This window comes from Schistocerca nitens, chromosome 5 (assembly GCF_023898315.1).
Source record: "Schistocerca nitens isolate TAMUIC-IGC-003100 chromosome 5, iqSchNite1.1, whole genome shotgun sequence".
NCBI classification, from domain to species: domain Eukaryota; kingdom Metazoa; phylum Arthropoda; class Insecta; order Orthoptera; family Acrididae; genus Schistocerca; species Schistocerca nitens.
The window spans coordinates 384,676,458-384,696,514 of NC_064618.1; the positions used below are offsets into that span (position 1 = coordinate 384,676,458).

At 41.3% G+C, this 20,057-nt stretch overlaps 1 protein-coding gene across 1 annotated transcript in view; it reads left to right on the plus strand.

The window, feature by feature from the left end:
- The window catches only part of LOC126260486 (venom carboxylesterase-6-like), a 123,744-nt gene that overhangs the window by 92,992 nt on the left and 10,695 nt on the right, over positions 1-20,057 (plus strand). Inside the window, exons 7-9 of the mRNA XM_049957813.1 lie at positions 7,227-7,411; positions 7,532-7,658; positions 16,648-16,780. Of these exons, the coding sequence (XP_049813770.1) occupies positions 7,227-7,411; positions 7,532-7,658; positions 16,648-16,780 (445 nt within the window). The remainder of the gene's footprint in view (positions 1-7,226; positions 7,412-7,531; positions 7,659-16,647; positions 16,781-20,057) is intronic.

Here is a 20,057-nt window from a genome sequence, read left to right on the forward strand (position 1 = left end):
TTATGAGGAGAGTGCTCCGATTAAGAAGGGTGTAAAAATATTCAACCTATATACCGAACAAGGAGTGATGCAAATAAATGAAAGATTCAAGTGTGGGATTACAATTCCTCGTGGAAGTTTATCCGTTAAAAGATTCGCTAATGATATGACTATCTCCAGTGAAGATGAATTACAAAATCTATCAAATAGAATGAAGAGTATGATGGCTACAGAATACGAACTGAGAGTAAATCGAAGAAATGGAAAAGTAATGTGAAGTAACAGAAATGAAAAAAGCCGGAAGCTTAACATCAAAATTGGTGATCAGAAAGTAGAAGTTAAGGAATTCTGCTGCCTAGGCAGGGAGGGCTGGACGCGGCAAGGAGGACATAAAACAGTCTACTCCAGGCCAAGAGGGCGTTCCTGACCAAAACAAGTCTATTAGTATCAAACAGAGTTCTTAATTTGAGGAAGAAGTTTACGAGAATGTAAGCTGAGAACACAGCATTTTATGTAATGAATCATGGACAGTGTAAGAAACGGACTGAAAGAGAATCGAAGCGTTTAAGATGAGGTACTATAGAAAAAGGCTGCAAATTAGGTGGACAGGTAAGATATGGTATAAGGTCAGAATCTGCGAAGAAATTAACGTTTGAAATCGCTAAATTGAAGAAACGACATGTGTTAAGACATAACAGGGTATACCTTCCGCGGTACGAGAGGGAGCTGGAGGGGGTAGAAACTGTAGGGTGTAGGGGAAGACAGAAATTGGAATCTATCCAAAAAACAGTGTAACGTTGTTACTTTAATTTGCTATGAAAGCTGTACTGATAGACAATAAAAGCAGGTTAAAGCTGTAGCTGTCTGGGGAAGTTAACCTTGCATTACTGAGCAACTGTTTCACCAGGCATCCAGTCTAGCTTACCGAATTCCCAACCAAACTAACATTAATTATAATCTTTTAATAGTCATACGACAACCGGTGATATATATGTATATAAAAAGAGAATTTAAATAAAAAGAAATAAATCAATTTATACTTGGAAATTTATTTTAACATTGATCATTGAAATTTCAGCATATTAAACGTGAGTCATAACTAAGCTGGTGCCTTATTTAGGACTGTGAAAATGTGAGTTTGTAATCTTACGGAACGCATCAAATAGGGAGCCAAGGTTGGGAGACGACATACAACACTGCATTCATAAAATAACACACAAAGAACGTTGAAACATATGCAAGAGGAAATTAACCACAACCAACCGATTCAATTTTCACCCAAAGAAGTTACGTTCGTAGCGCAATCCTGTCCGTCATGTAATTACCACACTCTGCTATACTAAATTCATACTAACTCTCTGTGAAATGTTCCCGAAAAGAATAGCTTAGGGCTACGTTGATGCTTTCACCACATGCTTCACGTGGTCAACTTGGTTTACACAAAGAGTGTAACTCCACAATAATTTTGATGATTAAAATAAATTACATCGAAACGCAATTTACTAAAGAAAAACCTTGAACTGGTTACTATCGTCTTACTATTAACCTGATGGGTCAAACAGCTATATAAGCACGTGGTACTGGTCTCGCAAAGTACACCCCACGTCGGTTGAACATAAAGAAAAGTTGCTATATTGAAAAATATTGTCAAGACGAGACGTTATAATCACACAAGCATTCGCATTTAAGATTGATGATCTTAGTTAGAGTTACTGATCAACACGTGGTTCCACTTTACTCACAAAGTTGTGACAAAGCAACTACCGGAAGATATTCTGAACTTCACACGCGAATTACACTGCATTGCAATTTAAGATAACATTAGATATTTTAGAGACAAACCTGAAATAAAGGTGATTAAATTTTTTGTTAGGCTGAACTTAAGAAATCCATTGTCCTGCGGACAATTTACTAAAGAAAAACCTTGAACTGGTTACTATCGTCTTACTATTAACCTGATGGGTCAAACAGCTATATAAGCACGTGGTACTGGTCTCGCAAAGTACACCCCACGTCGGTTGAACATAAAGAAAAGTTGCACGTGCTTAGCCGGAGATCTTACCACTTCAGACGCTCGCCGCGGACAGACTGCCCTGCGCTCCTACCGAGCGTGCTTCCCAAATACAAACGGAAGTGACCAGAGAGGCAGCTTCCTATACCAACATGACAACGGACGGACAGGACCATACTAAGCATAGAAACCTCTCTGCTTTTAGAAAGCGTAGCTACCTGTTCCGACGTAGGTCCTACTGTTCTCTAGCAGACTGGCTTGTCTGCTACCATCCAGCATGCAACTAGAAATACATTTGCTCATTCATTCTTTCACACAGAAGGGAAGGGGGATGACAGTATCTTATCATATACAGTATATAAAAGAAAGCGGATGTAAGTTCCGTATGAGACTGTGTGACATGAATTACATATAAACTGTGTTTTAAAGTGTAGTAGTGTGACAGATCGTTCTTGTTTATGTGTAAAAGTAACACGTTTCACTGCTCAGTCTCCTCCCAGATAGTCAGAAACACCACAGTAAAATTAGAAGAGAAATTTATGCCGTAAATGACAACAGATTTAAGAAATTAACATGAAAGGAATCCAACAGAGACCTCTCATAACCCCAACGCTCCGGGAAAAGACTGTGCAGGGAATTTTCTGGCCATGCTAGGATATTCCCAAGCAGGCTTCTCACACCCAACTTAAACCAAAAATGTAAAGAAAAGGCAAAAGGTCACCAGCTACTTGCTAAAACACAATAATTTCAGCAAATCTTTAAAATCTACCAATTTCAAACAGAAAAAGAACACAATCTGTGACACCTATTTAAAAGATAGTGTAGACCTAATTCGGTCAGCAAGTAAAAACAATGGTTCCTGTGTCATTAATATGAAAACAATTTCTGGTTGTTACCCTTATGGAGTTCACCAGTATTTGCTCATTGCAAGAGCCAACTGATCACAGGAAAATTTATGACTGTTTATTAACAAGCAAAATTTATGAAAATAGCAAAGGTGCCACAGCAATTAAAAAAGAACATGAAAATAACATTAGTATTATAAAGCAGAACATTACAATGCACAATCCGCAAAAGAAAAAAAAGTGATAAGAGAAAAAAAACATGTTTTACAAAGTGGTTATCACAAAAACTTATAAAACTAATAATTTGTAGAATTAAAATAACTTTGTGGCACTAATTTAATCACTCTACTATATTTCAGTTAATTAGCAAACAATGATCACTGTGTCATTATACTGAAACCACAATTAATTATGTGATTGTTACCCTTATGGGGTTCCTCACTATAAATATGCCCCATGCAAAGGCTAATCGATCACAGTCCAATGAGAATGAAAAGCTATCTGACTGATGAACGAAGCAATGCCACAGCAATGAATTTACGAAACAAAATATCACAAATCTAATACATCACACAAAAACAAACATTGATAAATAAAACAGCTCTGAAAGTACAATAGTCAACGTCTAAAAAAAACACCAATAAATAAAACACCTGCAAAATACAAGAATCAAAGTCTAAAAAAAAATAAATAGAACACCTGCAAATACAAGAGTCAGTCTAATAAACACCAATAAATCGAACCCCTGCAAAACACACGAGTCAAAGTTTCTATGACAGAAACACACGTATATGCACTGGACTAAGAACTGTATAATCACTGTTCACTGACACACTCAGAACTTCCACTGTTCCGAGGCACAATGTAAGGGGCTGTCAGTAGGGATTTTTTTCCATCTGTTGCGTGCAATCCCGCCGTCTCTGCCCTCTCATGAAGTTTCTCTTGGTGGCCCGTGTCACGTACATCTCGATTTGGTTCCATGTTTGTGTTATCAAATTCGTACGGTATCCTCGTTTGACACGCCAGGTTGATATTCCTGGGCAAGGATGACACTTAATGGCTCTTCTTTGTGCCACCCTTAGCGACCAGAGAACATCGACAGTGGGCATCCGCCAGGAAATGTTGATAGGCGTCGTTGACGTCTGCAAGTTTCTCTGGATGGTACCTGTCAAAAGGCTCCACACCCCTTTATCCCCTGTCTTTTGTCGTTTCACCGCTGCCGTCTCGTCACGGTCGCGTGCGTGTGGTGCGTTGCTGGCAGATGGATTTCCGCGCGGTGGACCGCTCGGCCATCTGAGGTCATCGCCTCCACGGAGGGTCGCACTGGTGCGGCCGGCCATTATCTCCGGGCGCAAGGGAAAGTGTTTGTCCCGTACCCTTCTTTTGTTGTGACCGCGCTCCTGAAGTGGCCCGGTTGACAGTGTGTCCTGCTGGGAAACCTGCCGGTTTACAACTAGTCCGGCTGCTCCCGCTGTCTCGTAAGAGTTTAGCCGGTTCGCTTTCACGTTCTCAACTGCATTCACAGAAATTGTTCATCATAGTTATGTGATTACAAAATGTCATACATAATACCACTTAGTATTTTCTTTCACAATTTTTAAGAACAAAAATGAGACTTAATTTTTTTAAATGAAAAAGCTAGATGAATCGACAATATAAAAATAAAAGTTAAATGACTTGACAATATAAAAAATAAAAGTGAAATGAATTGACAGTATAAAAACAAAAATTAAATGAACTGACGATATAATACCTAAATCCACATCACTAATGTGGTTCACTTGCGTTTTAAGAAATCAAATGCTACTTATTAATTCACTAAAATGAATAGGATTATGCCTTGTGCAAGATAGGTCAGGACAGCATAGGGTTCACATGTTGTTTACACACACACATGCACACCTGTTGTCTATTCTACAAACTAACTACCCATAAGCATGCAATACACAAAATTTTACTTCAATCTACTACTAGTTAATCCAACAAGCTACTTCAGTGCTACTTCATCACAGTGTTTATACCACTACAACATTGTTCAAATTCGTCCTCTTCCTGACGCTCGCCGCATATGTCTTGTCACATGATAAATATGGAGAAACTTTCCTTAAACATACACAGTAAAAAGAACAATGGTTATTTATACGCCAAAACATTTATACCAGTTGACACACCTGATAAGGGACTCGCAATTATACATTTATCATACTCATGTATTCACACATAAAACAGTAAGATAATTTCATCTAAAATTACGTTATCACAAGAATTAATCACACAGATGACTCTGAGAAGGGTAAAAATATTTTAATTATACATGTTATACTACATTTTCTTACCCATTTCGTTCCTTCTTTAAGTTACCTTTCGCTTCCAAATCAGTTATATCGCCTGTGGCGGTCATTCTGGATTCATTTCTCATGAATGGCAAAATTGTTGTCACCTCTGTTCTGTAAAACAGTTTCATCTTAACATATTGAACTTACAACAGACACAAAAGATCCGAATCGTCATGCAGTTTAAATGACAAATGTTTTGCTTCATCCTTATGACATTAAACCTAGCTTTCCTTCGGTCCCATAATCAAAATTATTTAATCCTCCTCTACCTTGAAGAGGGAAATTTCCTCAGTACAAATCATATAGGCTGCAGTGCATCCCGCAGCAGCGAAAACAGTAAGCTGTAATGCTCACAGCATCAGCAAAACACATAAACGTCGCTTTTCTAGGACAAGTATTAACGCAGAATAATTTTTCAGGCTTTGGCTGAACATCAATCAAGACTACAGAAAGGATCCATATTTCTGTTCCATTCTCCATTTGCTGAAAAACTGCTCGTCGTTTGACTACCACAAAAATATTTCAGGGCCACGTAAATTACACAAACCGCAATTCTTCTTTCACCTTGAAGGGAATCAATATACTGGCGAAATCCACATGCAACACTTTGCATACTCAGCTATAAAGAACAAAAAAGACATATCATCAACATTAACATATTAGCGCATATTGGGAAGCCATTGGTTAAACAATCGTATTATTGCATCCTGTTTTCAAGATTCTAATCTTACTCATTCCTTTCTCAGAGTTCTCCTATTTTAAAATATTCATACAGCACGCATACTATAGTAAGAGATCCTCATTTATACTGACAGATATAGAATAGTAATAGATAGATAGTAGCACTGAAAGCAGAAAATCGGAAACAAGGCTACTAACAGATGGGGACCTGGGTTTGCCAGACCCAGAGCCGCGCCATACGTCACACTTCCTGCAGATACTGAGAAACTGACTGGGCGCAGCAGGAAGTAGCGCCCTGATAAACCGCAATGGCGGCGCCGGATGCCGAGCAATTCTGCGGATCGCGCTTACTTAGAACTATAGCGCGATCCCGCTGGCGGCTCGTGCAGCGGCTAAGTCCCGTTGAAGTTCACCCGCCTTACGTAGCTGCAGCGGCTACATAAACACAGCCATTATTTAATTGTTTAATATACACTACTACACATTGATCTTGCCAAAAGCCGAGATGCGATTCTTCTTGGTGTTTTAGTTCACTGGGGCACTCTGGGATGCTCTCTGGGGACTCTGGGATGCTCTCTGTGTCATTGTTTATTTTATTGTTCATGTTAAATTTGCGAACCATCCTTATCTATCTCGAGAGATTTTTTTTTTAAAAGTATATCCAACAGAGACCTTTCAAAAGGAAGATGGGTACAAGAACTACTCTGAGACGAAGAGGTTGTCACAGGAGATGAGTTCGGAATTCGTACCTAAAAAAAAAGAAAAACACACATAAAGTAATTCAAATAATAGCGTGTTAAACGGCAAAAATTTGTACATAGTAAAAGCAGTGCCTGCGAAAGGTACTGTTTCGATTTCGTATCGCTACCCAGCAAACAATTTAATCTGCTAGAAAGTTTCAATAGTGTATCAGTTTTGTGCGAACCAACGGAAAAAAGGTGCTACTGATTTAAATATCACAACGTTTCCTGACAACTTGTGGAGACTTTTTATATGTGTGTCTGACAGCGAAAGAGAACAACTACGTACGGTTTTGCGTCAAGTACATTCATCACCAGAGATGTATCTCGATTAATGTTAAATTTTCTTTTATGCTCGTAACTGGGCTGTAAAAGTGACGAATCGATACAACTTTCTGACGTCTGTCATGATGTGAAAGAAACTGTTCCTAAAATCAAATAGTCTCTAATTTTAGTTTCACTTACGTTTTATAGAAATCCTCTTTTGTATTTTACGGTGCTGCGTGAGAATGCAGAATTTCAATATTAGTTCATCTGCAGCCTTCAGCCTTCTTAGTCCGCTGAAAAAAAATTATTGTATTTTATGGAATTTCGTACCGAGGGACTTAAATTATTCTGATGCGTTTGTTGGCAGAGGTGCTAGAGTCTCCTGAATTGATGCAGAAACTCAACGACGATCCAGAGACAGAGCTTCCCAAATATTTGGGCATCGTCGTCGAGGGTGAACCAGAAATGATGGCGAAAATAGGAAGGCGTGCTTGGGAATATTATTTTGGAGACGAGAAGCTCACCAAGGACAACATAAACCTGTTGGTGGAGGTAAGCGGATCAATTAGGAACATACGTTAATGTAAAAGATTTGTTCAAACTGCAGTGAGGAATAACTGTGCAACTGTTGTATAAAAGTGTCAGATTTACAGCAGATGCCGCGCTTTTCAGATGACGGGCGACTTCAACACGTTTCACGGCGTGTCGAGGAGCATCGAACTGCACACTCTCCACACGACGGTGCCGATGTTCGCGTACCACTTTGACTGGAACGGACACAGCAACTACGGCAGCCAGGGTAATTTCATATCAAATGATTTCTTCTCAGTAATTATACTGAGCAGTGACTTCTCTCAATCCAATGAGTCTGCTCTAAGGAAGTTTCCTTAACGCAATTTCCATAATGATTTGTAAATCCTAAAATGTGTGAGTGTTCTTCAATATTTCAAGCCAAATTTCGGACCTGCATTGCGTATCCTTTACAAGGTAACCAGCAGAGGCTTTAAGTTATTGTTAAAACATCAGTATTTCATTTTTTAACTACAACAGTAAGATGTTTTTCGCAGGATGCGCTACTAACCATTTGTAACGAGAAAAAGCCTTCAATGAATTTCATAAGTCACATTTCTCCATACAAATGCATTTTATAATTACAAGTAAATACTTAAGGAATAAGTCAGAAAGCAGCGAAATAGCACCAGTGCGTCTTGGTCCAACGTTTTGGTTCAAATGGTTCAAATGGCTCTGAGCACTATGCGACTTAACTTCTGAGGTCATCAGTCGCCTAGAACTTAGAACTAATTAAACCTAACTAACCTAAGGACATCACACACATCCATGCCCGAGGCAGGATTCGAACCAGCGACCGTAGCGGTCACGCGGTTCCAGACTGAAGCGCCTTTAACCGCACGGCCACAACGGCCGGCCGGTCCAACGTTTTCTGAGGACTTTGTGGTGCTCCGTTTGTACTGTATTTAATGGTGTACCATTTCATATTCTAAAAAAAGTGTCGAATTAGATGATTCTGTCATCAGTCGAATATCATTTTACATCACCATTATTATTGTTACAAGTTTCGACTGTGACTAATCATCATCTGACACAAGAGGTTTTTCACTTACAGTGCCTTGTGTCTGACAGAGGTTAGCAACACTCGACACTGATATTGCAGGAAAGATCTTCATAACAGCAGATGGGAGTGTAAGAAGATTTTCGACAAATAGCTGTTAGTTGGGTGGCACGAGCTACCGAAAACATTTCGATATCAGAAGTTAAAGATGGGGAATTTGGATTGGTGGAAAGGAAGCATGAGATGGCGTTGTGGTGTAGGAGGAATAGATGATTTGGCTGCAACCTGTCATCAGAATAATTTCGTAAATTGCTTAAACTGACTTAGGGAAGCTACATAAAACCTAATAATTATAATCAGATGGGAAATTGAAGCTCTCCCCTCACAAATGGAGGTCCTTCTCTGCTTCGTTCCCTGTTTGATGGTTATAGGTAAAATAGCGAGAATTTAAACACAATTATATCTCAATATATTACAGTAATGTGCGCTCCATCAAAGCAAGAGAAAAGGCAGTGTTTTAACTCCAGAAAAAGAACATTTTATGACGTGTTGCCATAGAAAGGTACTGGACTGTAAAAAGTACAAAATAACAACAGTCATGGAGCTTTATCAGCTTTATTTACCCCAAGATTCTATAGCTGACTTGTCATCGTTGTTGGGTGAAATCCAGGGGACCCTAGTTCGATTTCTGGTACTGGCAGGGCTCTTTTTTAATTTTTTGTGGGAAAACTTGAACACGGTGCTATTTGACAGATTAGTAGCTGCTCCGGGTCTTCTAACACAGCAATGACCGGTCTCCTAACCCCGTCCCTCCATACCGCGTCACATGGCATCTTTGGCAAAGGATAACTCGACGGCTGGACACTCTTGATTGGCTCGTCTGTGGCCAGAACAGTGGTGGAGGATGAGAGGGAGAGAGAGAGAGAGAGAGAGAGAGAGAGAGAAAGAGATTTATGCAAAGATGCATTTTAAGTCTTCTACCAACTGCAATTGGCTTAATATACACTACTGGCCATTAAAATTGCTACACCTCGAAGATGACGTGCTACAGACGCGAAATTAAACCTACAGGAATAAGATGCTGTAATATGGAAATGATTAGCTTTTCAGAGCATTTACATAAGGTTGGCGCCGGTGGCGACACCTACAACGTGCTGACATGTGGAAAGTTTCCAACCGATTTCACATACACGAACAGCAGTTGACGCGCGTTGCCTGGTGCAACGTCGTTGTGATGGCTCGTGTAAGGAGGAGAAATGCGTACCATCACATTTCCCACTTTTATAAAGGTCGGATTGTAGCCTATCGCGATTGCGGTTTATCGTATCGCGACATTGCTGCTCGCGTTGGTTGAGATCCAATGACTGTTAGCAGAATCTGTGGGTTCAGGAGGGGGTAATACGGAACGCCGTGCTGGATCCCAACGGCCTCGTATCAAATGGCTCAAATGGCTGTGAGCACTATGGGACTTAACTTCTGAGGTCATCAGTCCCCTAGAACTTAGAACTGCTTAAACCTAACTAACCTAAAGGCATCACACACATACATGCCCGAGGCAGGATTCGAACCTGCGACCGTAGCAGTCGCTCGGCTCCAGACTGTAGCGCCTAGAACCGCACGGCCACTCCGGTCGGCAGCCTCGTATCACTAGCAGTCGAGATGACAGGCATCTTATCCGCATGGCTGTAACGGATCGTACAGCCACGTCTCGATCCCTGAGTCAACAGATGGGGACGTTTGCAAGACAACAACCTCCTGCACGAACAGTTCGACGACGTTTGCAGCAACATGGACTATCAGCTCGGAAACGATGGCTGCGGTTACCCTTGACGCTGCATCACAGACAGGAGCACCTGCGATGGTGTACTCAACGACGAACCTGGGTGCACGAATGGCAAAACGTCATTTTTTCGGATGAATCCAGTTTCTGTTTACAGCATCATTATGGTCGCATCCGTGTTTGGCGACATCGCGGTGAACGCACATTGGAAGCGTGTATCCGTTATCACCATACTGGCGTATCACCCGGCGTGATGGTATGGGGTGCCATTGGTTACACGTTTCGGTCACCTCTTGTTCGCACTGACGGTACTTTGAACAGTGGACGTTAGATTTCAGATGTGTTATGACCCGTGGCTCTACCCTTCATTCGATCCGTGCGTAACCCTACATGTCAGCAGGATAATGCACGACCGCATGTTGCAGGTCCTGAACGGGCCTTTCTGGATACAGAAAATGTTCGATTGCTGCCCTGGCCAGCACATTCGCCAGATCTATCACCAATTGAAACCGTCTGGTCAATGGTGGCCGAGCAAGTGGCTCGTCACAATACGCCAGTCACTACTCTTGATGAACTATGGTATCGTGTTGAAGCTGCATGGGCAGCTGTACCTGTACACGCCATCCAAGTTCTGTTTGACTCAATACCCAGGCGCATCAAGGCCGTTATTACTGCCAGAGGTGGCTATTCTGGGTACTGATTTCTCAGGATCTATGCACCCAAATTGCGTGAAAATGTAATCACATGTTATAGTATAATATAATTGTCCAATGAATACCCGTTTATCATCTGCATTTCTTCTTGGTGTAGCAATTTTAATGGCCAGTAGTGTAGATACATCATAAACATAAGTATCAACTGCTGTCTCATTTTGTTTCAAACAGCTGCTTATTATCTTACACCTGTACAAAGTCTACAGCTATACACACGGCGCCGCATGAGGTGGCGCAGTAGTTAGCATACTGGACTCACATTCGGGACGACGACGGTTCAAACCCGGGTCCTGCCATCCTGGTGTAGATTTCCCGTGATGTCCCTAAACCGCTTTAGGCAAATGTTGAGCTTGTCACTTTGTAAGGGCACGGCCGAATTCCTTCCTATCCTTCTGTAATCCGATGGGACCGATGTTTGTTTTGTTGAAAATGGTGCTTAATTTTAAAAAAAAAGTCTTGAATTCCTGTCTCGTCTTCGAAATAACTGTTCCGTAAAAGAATTGAAGGAATCGGATACTGAAGGGTACATATATGTAAGTATCGATATATATATGACAGTCTGTACACGGAGTGCATAGGAGACTTCGATAGCATTAAGGAGGTACCGAAACTGGTCGTCTAAATAAAATAAATTCTGAAAACATACGGCTGTTAGATAATTTTTCTTTGGTAAAAATCTGACGTTCAGCAACCGTATCGAAGTTTTAATGTAGAATAAAATCAGCCAATCATTTGCAAAAGGTTTTATTACATTGACCTGGTTTGATACCGTCTAAAGGGTTTTTCATCAGAATAAGTTACAGTTACCTGCAAAATTTTTTAATCAACGCAAGAGAATAACAAACTTCGCAAAAATCTCAAGTAGTACAAGATGTATTAAAACAGGAACAGTTATTACTTACATAGCACGGGGGACGTAATAAATCCTTATGAGTTGAACTGCTCATATCAAATAAGTACGAATTTTCTTATTAATAAATATCTACAATTACTATTTGAATACGTCTTTTGCTACTTAAGGTTTTTTAAATTATTGTTATTCTCCTATGTTGATTGAAAATATTTTGTAGACAACTATATCTCATTCTGAAGAAGATATCCTTAAATCGGTATCATCTACATCTACATGGCTACTCTGCTAGTCACACCTAAGTGCCTGGCAAACGGTTCATCGAACCATCTACACCATAATTCTCTATTATTCCACTCTCGAGCAGCTCGCGGAAAAAAAACAAACACCTATACCTATCCGTACAAGCTCTGATTATGTAGGTCGGCGTCAACAAAATATTTTCTCATTCGGAGGAGAAAGTTGGCGATTGATGTTTCGTGAGAAGATCCCACCGCAACGAGAAACGCATTTGCTTTAATGATGTCCACCCCAAATCATGTATCATGTCCGCGACACTCTCTTCCCTATTTCACTAAAATATAAATGTATTGCCCTTCTTTGAACTTTATGTGGTCTGGTATGGATCCCACATTGTACAGCATCACTACAAAAGAGGACGGACAAGCGTAGTGTGGGTAGTCTCATCAGTAAATCTGCCAATAAAAAGCAAAAAGCAGTCTTTGGTTTGTCTTCCCTACAACATTTTTTGTGTTCTTACCAATTTAAGTTGATTGTAATTGTGGTTCTAGGTATTTTGTTGAATTTATGGCCTGTAAATCTGATTATTTTGCAGTGTAACCGAAGTTTAACGGATTCATTTACCACTGATGTGGATGATCTCTCACTTTTCATTATTTTCATTATTTCGAGTCATACAGATATCTTTTCGAAATCGTTTTGTAATTTGTTTTGATCTTCTGATGACTTTGTTAGACGATAAATGACAGTATCATTTGCAAACAGCCTAAGATGGCCGCTCAGATTGCCTCCTAAGTAGTTTATATAGATAAAGAACAGCACAGGGCCAATAACACTACCTTTGGGAACGCTTGAAATCACTTCTGTTTTACTCCATGACTTTCCGTCAACTGTGACCTCTCTGACAGGAAATCACGAATTCAGTCACATAGCTGAGACCATAGAGGGCCGGCCGGTGTTGCCGTGCGATTCTAGGCGCTTCAGTCCGGAACCGCGTGACCGCTACGGTCTCAGGTTCGAATCCTGCCTCGGGTATGGATGTGTGTGATGTCCTTAGGTTAGTTAGGTTTAAGTAGTTCTAAGTTCTAGGGGACTGATGACCACAGATGTTAAGTCCCATAGTGCTCAGAGCCATTTGAGACCATCGAAACTAGGTCAATGCAATCAAATTTGTGCAAGCGGTTGGCTGCTTTAATCTTCACTAAAATATTGACTTATGAAGCTTTTTATGGATTCACTTCCACATGGGAGATGTTTGTTAACCCTGGAACGTCTGGGTGAAAGTTTCTATCCGCAACTTGGGTAGCATCTCTTCCGTCACCGTCCCTACAGCAACTCGTCTTTCTGCCGTGAGTGTCTGACCATGAACAGCAAGTTTTGTCTTTAACGTAGCTCCACAAAATGTCTGGAGAACGTGGTAGTTGACCCATCACCCTGAAAAGATTTAATCCAAGATCTGGAGAACAAATAACCCCAGTGTGGCGGTGCACCATCTTGTTGAAACACTACTCCACGTTTGAAATTATTGTGGTTTAGGTGCAAGAGAACATGGGTAAAGCTACCATTTTCAACAAACTGCATAGTCCTATACAGCAAATTATGTTAGAAACGTACTTTTCTAATCAATATATTTTTGGATGTTCCTCCCGTAATAGATGCAGACTGAAAGATGTTGCATTGAAAATGCAATCAGTGTGCTCGTACTGACAATAAATATTAGTTTGGTGTATAGGTTGGTAGCATTTTTCCATAAGATACACATAACACATAACAGAAACTTTAGTCATCAATAATATATTCTCCTACATTATTTTCAACAGTTTACCAAGGCTGAGGTAGCTTTTAGATTCCGCGACTGCAGAAATAACGCCTTCTTGAGGCGAAGAACTCGCCGAGCCATGTTCAGAAGGTGTTTTCACCCGGAAAGAAAGTTGCTTGATGATTGTCCGATTGCTTTCGGAAAAGGTGAAAATCCGAGGCCGCAAGATGAAGTTAATAAAGTCGTTGCGGACTGACGTTCCAAGAAAACTCCTGTATAAGTGTTTTTGTCGGTCTAGCAGAATGTGGGCGAGCGTTTTCGTGGAGTAGCATCACTTTACGCAGTCTTCCTGATCGTTGTTCTTAGATTGTGTCCACTATACATCTCAGTTATTGACAATGTCAGTAGCGATGATTACATCTCGAGGAAGCAATTCGTAGTACATTATACTGCTGCTATTCCACCAGATACATAACATTATCTTTTGTGGACGCGTGCAGGTCTTTGTACGGGAATTTGTTTCTTTGATTGGACTCAACCATTTCTTTCTTTTCCTTACTTTTCCTTAAGTTAGCATAAAGACATAATTTCTCGTCACCATTAACGATACGGGATAGAAATGGTTGGTGATGTTCACGAGTGAATTGACGACGAACTAGCAGAAATGCACATGTGGCCACCAGCTGATTTGTGTGATTTTGGCTTAGAGCATGAGGTACTCATACACCCGATTGTTGAACATTCCTTATTGAACACAAATGTCGCACGATGATGGAATGATCATTATTCATCACATTTGCCAGTTCTCGAGTACAGTGACGTGAGTCATTGTGGATAAATACTTTTAAACTATCTTCATCAAACCCATAAACTCTTCCTGACCTTGGAGCGTCATTAATTTCAAAAAGATCCTTCTTAAAACGAGAAAACCATTTTCTTTCCGTGCTGTGTCCAATGGCGTTATTCCCAGATACAGCGAAAATGGTTCTGACTGCCTCTGCTGCTGTCATCACTCTATGGGCGCTTCATTTTCTAGCGTCCATCATTTCCATTCGCTGCCCCATATGACAAAATGGCAATATATAAACTCAAGAAGGAACAGCGAAGTACAAACAAAAAGTGACAGTCAATAAATAATCCCGCAGCAACCTGAGTACCAACAGCCAAAACAAAAACGCTACGAACTTACGCGCCGACCAAGTGTGTAACTATATCAATTCGACTGAAGACTAGTGAAGGACTGTGCAGCTTGTCTTGGTAAACACTTTTTTTTTGTTAAAGAAAGAGAAGGTACCCCTGTGACTTATTTCTTGAGGTAATTTAATCCTCAGATACAAAGTTCAGCCACCACTAACACAAATATAAATGAAAAATTAAACAACTTGTTGGAAAAACTAGTTGAGAAAAGATATGTATGGGGAACACATACCAGTATAGGACACACGTTAAAGCATATGATAAGGCACTGAGAAACAGTTAACTTGGTAATGGAGGGTAAAAATGCAGGGACGTACAAAGTTTACAGTATGTAAAACAAATTACTGACGATGCTCCCTGCAATGTGTACGGAGAGATCAAGAGAGCAACACGTATTAAACAACAAAGGCACCAGCAACTAATCTGTTTTTGAAGTAACGTAAAAATTGGAAATTTGTGGTAAGGACCGTGGAACCAAACTGCTGAGGTCATTGGTCCTTAGGCTTACACACTATTTAAACTAACTTACGCTAAGGACAACACACACACACCCATGCCCGAGGGAGGACTCGAACCTCCGACGGGGATGCCGCGCGAACAGTGGCAAGGTGCATAAGACCGCACGGCTACCCCTAGCGGCTATGTAATGTAAGACTGCGTTACTAACTTCTCGTACGATGTAGATTTTTATCTTCACGGATGTATATAAGCTAGCCAAATTTGGTAACTAAAGTTCCTGTGCGATTGAGAAAAATACAATAACGGAGCATGAAAAGAAAGCACGGTGAAGTAAAGATTATACATGAAAGAAGTTTAATTCGTGTAATATGCAGAATGTACATTGTATTAGTACTTTATCATAACTGCATGGTGAAGCACCTATGGACAATCTGTCTCGGACTGTGATGTCGATACCACGTACAGGATCCTCCATAAGCAATGTAATACTAAATAGTGTATAGAAACGATCGTATTAGTTTGGATGCTATCTTGGAAGTTATTGCACCACGTTACATTTCTTGTAGCCGGCATTGACTCACTTATGTTGATGGTATGCAGATACGATCAGACGACTTCCCACCATGTCTGGTTTAGAGCGTAGTATACATTAATTACACAAAGAAAACAAAATTATTCTCGTAATTTACGAGAAACCTTTGAGACTAATAGCGGCAATGTTACTACTCTAACACTAAATTTCAACTAGGTCATGTTCAGTACAATTACCCTACATGGCTGCATTTCAAGAGGCAAAGTCATGCAAAGTTGCGAAGTCTGCAGGTATTCGTTGTTGTTCTTGTTTGTCGGCGAATTAATTCACGAAGTTCACAAACCAATAGCTTTTACAGCTGGGAAACATCTATACACAACGTTCTTAATCACATTATATCCTGTTTTACCGCTATTATTATTATTTAAACTAAATGGCTTATTTGCTTTTCTTTTGATGTCTTAACAACAATCACAGTAAGATGTCCGTCTTTAACACTTTTTTAAAAGGACGTAATAACAAACATGTCACTGGTATTTATGAGTTAAGGCGACCGAAGGTAAACATGTAATTAAATACTTTCCTTCAATGCACGCATGAAACGTTATGCGCAGTAACGGACTTTATTCAAAACAAATTTAATTTACAGGCGAATGTATACAAGAAATTGCAAAATATTTCTTTCCAGGACTACCAGAAGATTACGATTTCCGGCTGATACTTCCAAAGACGGTGGACGGAAAGAAGACAGAATATACAGAGAAGGAACAGAAATTCGCCGAAAGAATGCTGCACATTATATTGAACTTTGCGCACGAGGGGTAAGCTGAATGTCACAGAATGTCTCCTGTACTGCAGTTCTTCACTTCCTTCTTGGTAGTGGGATAGTCCTTCTCATCTGAAAGAATATCCATTGGTAATACATTCCAGGACGGATATGTCCATAGCAGAACTTTATGTTACTCTTATTCCAATACTGTTTATTCACTATTACCACCTTTATATATTCTCGATAGAAGTGAAAGTCTCACAGAGTGAACACTTTCCTTGAAAAGACTGTGACGCTAAATTTACTCGGCCAGAGCAAGACTAGATTTTTCAATATTCATCGTGTCCATAATTAAAGTTGCAGATTCAAAACGCTGTAAAAAGGGAATCACTTCTCAGAATGACATCAAATTTGAACAGCATATCACTGACGCAGAGGGAAACGCCATGAAAAATGTGAGAATTGGAAAAAAGAATAACGACAATTTTACTAGTTGATGGCACTGTAAACGTCATAACGTAAATGGGGTTGGCTACAAACGACAGATGAATCGCAATACGATGGTAATGGCTTCAATTACACATCACACCACCCGTACTGTTAGATGTGAGTGACTGCACAAGTTCGGCAGTCGACAGCTGTGGCACTGTTACTTAGGTAAGACCATCCACCACGACACGGCCGTACCACGTCGGATCGGAAAAGTCGGTTTTTAATTGTCCTCAGACCGAAAACCAAATAAGAATCAAAATTACACCGCTATTTGTCTTGGAGCCAAAGACTGCTTAAAAAGCAAATAGACATGCGTTTTTAATTATCCTGGGACCAAAACCCCGCACAAAAGCAAAATTCCCAAGTGACTGGCGCAAGACAGGTTCGAGATGCTTTCCAGCGTTTTCTGAAATAGGTTGAAATCGAGAACCAGCATGTTCCAGAACATATCGGAGTATCTCTGGTATCACTTTCAGAAAGCGTTGTGCAGCGCATGCCCTTCAGTTGAGGTACGTTCGTAATTGGAACACTGAACGCAACATCTTCCAGATAAACTCACAGCCAGAAGTCACACCGATTAAGAGATCAGATAATATGGATAGCCAGGCTGCAGGAAAATGACGATTGATAATTCTAGCATTTCCGAAGTGCCCCTGTAGCAGCCGCTTCACTGGCTGTCCAGTATGCGAAGGAGCTCCATTTTGCATAAAAAAGATCCTACTCATACATGAAGGGTTGGACTGGCAATGGTGTACGAAAGACTCTCATAGATTTTACCAGTGACGGCACAGATAACAAGACCCGCAGGTCTCCTCCACAAAATACGGCCCTACGATGAACAATGACGTCATCCCGAACCACACAGTTATCTTTGCGCAATAAAGCGGTGCAGGCTGATGTGCCTGTGGATTTTCCGTTGCCCATATTCTGCCCTTGGAGATGCAAATGGGCTTCGTCTGTCCACAGAATGTTCCGTGACCATTCATTGTCCACTTCCATGTGAGCTAGAAATTCCTGAGAGAACGTTTGTCTTGCTGACAGATCAACAGCAAGCAACTCCTGAACATGGGTGATTTTGTACGTATAGAAGTGTAGGATGTTTCGGAGAATTTTATGCACCGTGCTTACAGGCACGCCCAACGTACGGGCTGTTCCCCGTGATCTGCATGGTTGTAAGGCACTGCACGACTCCTCCTGCAATGTTGTGTCCACATCTTCGTGTCTACATCTTCGATAGACGACGGGACGACGGATCAACTGCTTCCTTCCCACTGCCACATTGCACTCTTCGAATTTTGTAATCATTTTGTCCAGACCCTTCGTAGACGTCGGAACAATGCTATTTTTTTTCGTACCCTTGGGTGTTCGGAACTTCTGCAAGGCTAATAGCGCGATCCCTCATGGAGGCAGTCATGTCAGACATCTTGGACGCAAACTGAGAAACAGCCGTGTGCCGCGCCTCTGTTAGCATGTATATTCTGACGCTTACAATGCCATCTATCGGTGAAATTTTCGTTAATTTTTTGTGTTCCATAACATTTTCCCCTGTGTCAGTAACATGCCGTTCAAATTTGACGTCATTCTGGCTAGGTTTCTCTTTCTATAACGTTTTCGAAGTGGAACTTTAATTATGGACACTCTTTATATCAAACAGTTTAGAATGTCCAGTAACGGAGTAAATTTAGGTGTAACACTCTAAAACCTTGATACCTGCACACCTGTTGCTCTTATAAGTCTTCTAATCACTGTGAGATCCATGACGATATCCGTTGTCGTTTAATCACGGTAATAGAGCAGCGCTCGTATGAAAGTGACTTGTTCGAATTATGCAGGCCTTAGAAATTTTCGTTGCTTATGTTTATACAAAAAATACGCTTGGATTGTGTTGTATGTTAACCGGGAGTCTAGAAACGACTGAGAGGCTCCGTCCCCGCCGCAGCCGCAGTGGCCCACAACCCGACGACGACTACCGCAGTCCACTTCACCCCTCCACCGCCCCACACCGAACCACTCTTTAATCAGGAATCGGCCCCCGGTGGACACCCCCCCCCCCGCACCCCCCGGAACGTCTCAAAACAGACGAGTGTAACCTATTATGTTTGCGTGGTAGCGTAATGGTGGTGTACGTGTTCCTAGAGAACTTGTTTGCGCAACAATCGCCGACATAGTGTAGCTGTGGCGGAATAAGGGGAACCAGTCCGCATTCGCCGAGGCAGATGGAAAACTGCCTAAAAACCATCCACAAACTGGCCGGCTCACCGGACCTCGACACAAGTCCACCGGGAGGATCCACTCAGTTTAAATGTCGTATCATCAGACCAAACAATGGTATCGGGCAACTGTTTACCATCGTAAGCGCATTCGCAAAATTCTAGGCGCTAATCCAGATCGTCCTCATTCACCGCGTGAAGCAGTTTGGGAATACAGGGTTTCCTATTTTGTTTGCTTTAACATGTGGTGAACACTTGATATGGTTACACCTCATTCATGCGCACCTTAGGGTTGGGTTGTTTGGGGAAGGAGACCAGACAGCGACGTCATCGGTCTCATCGGATGAGGGAAGGACGGGGAAGGAAGTCGGCCGTGGCCTTTCAAAGGAACCATCCCGGCATTCGCCTGGAGCGATTTAGGGAAATCACGGAAAACCTAAATCAGGATGGCCGGACGCGGGATTGAACCGTCGTCCTTCCGAATGCGAGTCCAGTGTGCTAGCCACTGCGCCACCTCGCTCGGTCATGCGCTCCTTACCGTATGGAATTCTTTGAGGATCTTGTGAAAGCTTCCACCCCCCGCCCCTCCCCTTTCGTCCACTACTGATTTCGTCCTGTCCCACCGGT